Source organism: Castanea sativa, chromosome 8, assembly GCF_040712315.1.
Source record: "Castanea sativa cultivar Marrone di Chiusa Pesio chromosome 8, ASM4071231v1".
Classification (NCBI taxonomy): Eukaryota; Viridiplantae; Streptophyta; class Magnoliopsida; order Fagales; family Fagaceae; genus Castanea; species Castanea sativa.
Window position 1 is genome coordinate 29347400 of NC_134020.1, and position 3736 is coordinate 29351135.

Below are 3736 nucleotides of genomic sequence, written 5' to 3' on the forward strand. Positions count from 1 at the left end.
TTCTTGGATGATTCGTCCACTGTGTGGACTTGTTAGATTTGCATCTTTCTTGGATGATCTGTCCACTGTGTGGACTTGTTAAACTTTCATCCTTCTCGGATGATCTGTCCACTGTGTGGACTTGTTAGATTTTCATCCTTCTTGGATGATTCGTCCACTGTGTGGACTTGTTAAACTTTCGTCCTTCTCAAGTGATCTGTCCACTGTGTGGACTTGATAGATTTTCATCCTTCTTGGATGATCCGTCCACTGTGTGAACTTCATAGATTTTCATCATTCTCAGATGATCCGTCCACTGTGTGGACTTGGTAGATTTTGAGCAAAATATATTTCATATACTCTGAATAAACTCCTCTTATTATAATGGATTGGTAGAATATTGTTCATAAAAAAAAATAATAAGAAAAACGCCATTTGGCTCTAAAAGTACTTGTAGGAAATAAAAACTAAAAGATAAACTGGAAATGAGGAGGTAAATGATGTTGTCGTCTTTGTCCTTCGCCTACTGATAGTATTTCTTCAGGTGCTTCTCGTTCCATGGGTGACTCAGCTTTTTTTCTGTCTAGTGTCTCTAAGTAGTACGTTTCCTTCCTATGCCATGAAATGATCTGGTATGGTCCTTCCCATTTAGGTCCTAGCTTCCCTTGGAAGGCATCTTTTGTAGCGCCAAGTACCCTTCTTAAGACCAGATCTCCCACCTGGAAGTCCCTGTGCCTGACCTTGGAGTTGTAATGCTTTGCCATCAGGTCCTAGTATCGCGCTAGTCTCTGCTCCGCTATGGCCCTGACTTCGTCCATAAGATCGAGCTACAAACGCATGGCTTCGTTATTTTTGTTCTCATCGTAGTTTTCCAACCAGTAACTTTTAGCCCTACTTCTGCCGGTATGATGGCCTCACTACCATACGCCAATCAAAACGGCGTTTCCCTTGTCGGCGTTCTCGCCGTTGTCCTGTACGCCCATAAAACGCTTGGTAATTAGTACGGCCATATGCCCTATGCCCCCTCAAGCCGAGCCTTGATAATCTTGTGCAAGGACCGGTTCGTGACTTCAACCTGTCCATTGGCTTGCGGGTGGGCAGGTGACGAGTAGTGATTCTTGATCTCAAGCTGGGAACAAAAGTCTCTGAATGCGTCGTTGTCGAATTATTTTCCATTGTCCGAAACCAGTACCCTCAGAATACCATACCTGTAAATAATATTCCTCCATATAAAAATTCGGATATTCTTCTCCGTAATAGTGGCCAAAGCCTCTGCTTCCACCCATTTGGTGAAGTAATCAATGCCAACTACTAAGAACTTCAACTGCCTTACCGCTGTTGGGAACGGGCCCATGATGTCTAATCCCCTATTGTGCGAATGGCCATGGAGATGTCATAGGGGTGAATTCTTCTGTTGGTTGCCTTATGAGATTGCCAAATTGTTGGCACTTGTCGCAAGCCCTAACGTATGTGTTGGCATCCTTCTGCATTGTTGGCCAGTAGTATCTTGCACGGAGTAGCTTGTGCACCAAAGACCTAGATCCAGAATGGTTGTCACAAACTCCTTCATAGACCTCCCTCATGACGTAGTCTGCTTCGTTGTGGTCGAGGCATCTTAGGTATGGTCGAGAGAATCCTCTTTTGTATAAGACATCCTTAATCAAAACGAACCGGGTAGCTTTAACCTTCAACTTTCTTGCGACCTCTTTGTTGTCTGGAAATTTGCAATCCTTGAGATACGCCGTTATTGGAGCCATCCAACAATGCTCACTGATTACCTCCTGCATGCTAGTGCCGTTTAATAATGATGATAGTTGGATGAAGGATAATACCTGGTCGGGGATGATCATAGGTTCTGCTGAAGCTACTTTTCCGAGTCGGTCGGCATCTTGGTTCTCTTCTCTTGGGATTTGAACCAACTTGATTTGGAGATTGTTTGCTCGACCCTTCACTTCCTCGAGATACCTCTTCATTCTTTCATTCTTGCACTCGTAGCTCCCATTAACCTAACTGATCACAACTTGAGAATCGGAGAATATGATCATACTCTTAGCTCCTGCGGCTATCACGAGGTCGAGTCCTGCTATTAAGGCTTCGTATTTCACCTCATTATTGGTGGTAGAGAAATCCAGATAGATCATACATTCGATCTTATCTCCTTCTGGGGTGTGGAGTACCACTCCGGCCCCTCCAACATGTCTATTGGAAGATCCGTCCGTATAGATTTTCCATAAGGGAGTCTCCTCTGCCCCCTAGTCTTTTATGATGGTGAACTCAGCGATGAAATCTGCTAATACCTGTCCCTTCGCAGCCACTCGTGGTTGATACCGAATGTTAAACTCACTCAGCTCGATTGCCTACAATGCCATCCGTCCAGCAGCTTCAGGGCTACTCATTGCTCTTCGTAAGGGTTTATCTATCATGACATTTATGGTATGTGCTTAAAAGTATAGTTTGAGCTTCCGTGCCGCGGTCCTAATGCGAAGGCGAGTTTCTCCATCTGAGGGTACCTTTCTTCTGCTCCTCTCAGTGCTCGGCTTATGAAATATACGGGCCTTTGTATCTTATCTTCTTCTCTGATAAGAGCCGCACTGATGGCTACTGAAGAGACAGCAAGGTATAGGAACAATTCTTCCCCCGACATAGATGGGCTGAGCAACGATGGAGCAGAGAGATACCCCTTTAAATCATCAAATGCCTTTTGGCACTCGTCTGTCCATTCAAATGATCTTCTCAGCGTGCGAAAGAAGGGGAGGCATTTGTCCATCGCCCTTGATACGAATCTGCTCAAGGCTGCTATCTTGCTGTTCAAACTTTGTACTTCCTTTACCATCCTCGGAGGAGCTAGTTCCATTATCGTCTTCACCTTCTCTGGACTAACCTTGATGCCCCTTTGGGATACCATAAATCCCAAGAATTTTCCTGCGGTTACCCCGAACGCACACTTGCTCGGATTCAGCTTCATTTTGTATGATCGAAGAGTGTCAAAAGTCTCCTGGAGGTCCCTCATGTGATCGGACTCCCGCACGCTTTTTACCAATATATCATCTACGTAAACCTGCACATTTCTGCCAATTTGGTGCGTGAACATCTTATTCATCAATCTCTGATATGTGGCTCTTGTATTTTTAAGCCCGAAAGGCATTATTTTGTAGCAAAAAAGCCTCTGACTCGTTACGAATGAGGTTTTCTCCTGATCAACCTATTCCAATTTAATTTGGTTGTAGCTGGAGAAGGCATTCATGAAGCTCAAGAGTTCATGTCTTGCAGTGGAGTTTACCAGGGTGTCAATACATGGGAGTGGGTAACTATCCTTAGGGCAGGCCCTATTCAGATCTGTGAAATCAACACACATTCTCCACTTTCCATTGGCCTTCTTGACCATTACTACATTTTCCAACCAATCAGGGTAGTACACCTCGTGTATGAAGTCTGCTTCTTGTAGCTTCCGTACTTCTTCTGCTATGACTCGATCTCGTTTAGGGGCGAACACTCGTTTCTTCTGTCGGACAGGAGAGAAAGAAGGTGACAAATTCAACCAGTGAACCATGACCGACGAGTCTATCCCCGGCATGTCCTCGTGACTCCATGCAAAAACATCTTGGTTTTCCTTAAGGAATAATGCAAGCGCTTGTCGGACTGTTTGGCTAGCCAAGGTGCCGATTCTTGTGGTCCGTTCGGGCCTAGAATCATCCAGGTTTACTTCTTCTAACTCTTCCACCGGTTTTGTTACCATTCGTTGTTCCTCGATGTTCAT

General features: G+C 44.8%; 1 protein-coding gene across 1 annotated transcript; it reads right to left on the reverse strand.

Moving 5' to 3' along the window:
• Window positions 1–1144: 1144 nt before the first annotated feature.
• On the reverse strand, window positions 1145–3736 carry LOC142606157 (uncharacterized). The gene is made up of 4 exons (XM_075777552.1): window positions 3398–3736; window positions 2531–3037; window positions 1516–1985; window positions 1145–1346 (listed from the first exon to the last, which is right to left on the reverse strand). The coding sequence occupies exons 1-4, from the start codon at window positions 3734–3736 to the stop codon at window positions 1145–1147; spliced, it is 1518 nt and encodes a 505-aa protein (XP_075633667.1).

What these genes read in the sequence shown, in the direction of transcription:
- LOC142606157 (XM_075777552.1), bottom strand. Translation starts at nt 3,736, where the DNA reads ATGAACATCGAGGAACAACGAATGGTAACAAAACCGGTGGAAGAGTTA. An exon ending in AAGCAGACTTCATACACGAG is followed by an intron (nt 3,038 to 3,397) that starts GTGTACTACCCT and finishes AGAAATGTGCAG; the next exon opens with GTTTACGTAGATGATATATT. An exon ending in GACAACCATTCTGGATCTAG is followed by an intron (nt 1,347 to 1,515) that starts GTCTTTGGTGCA and finishes TTCGCACAATAG; the next exon opens with GGGATTAGACATCATGGGCC.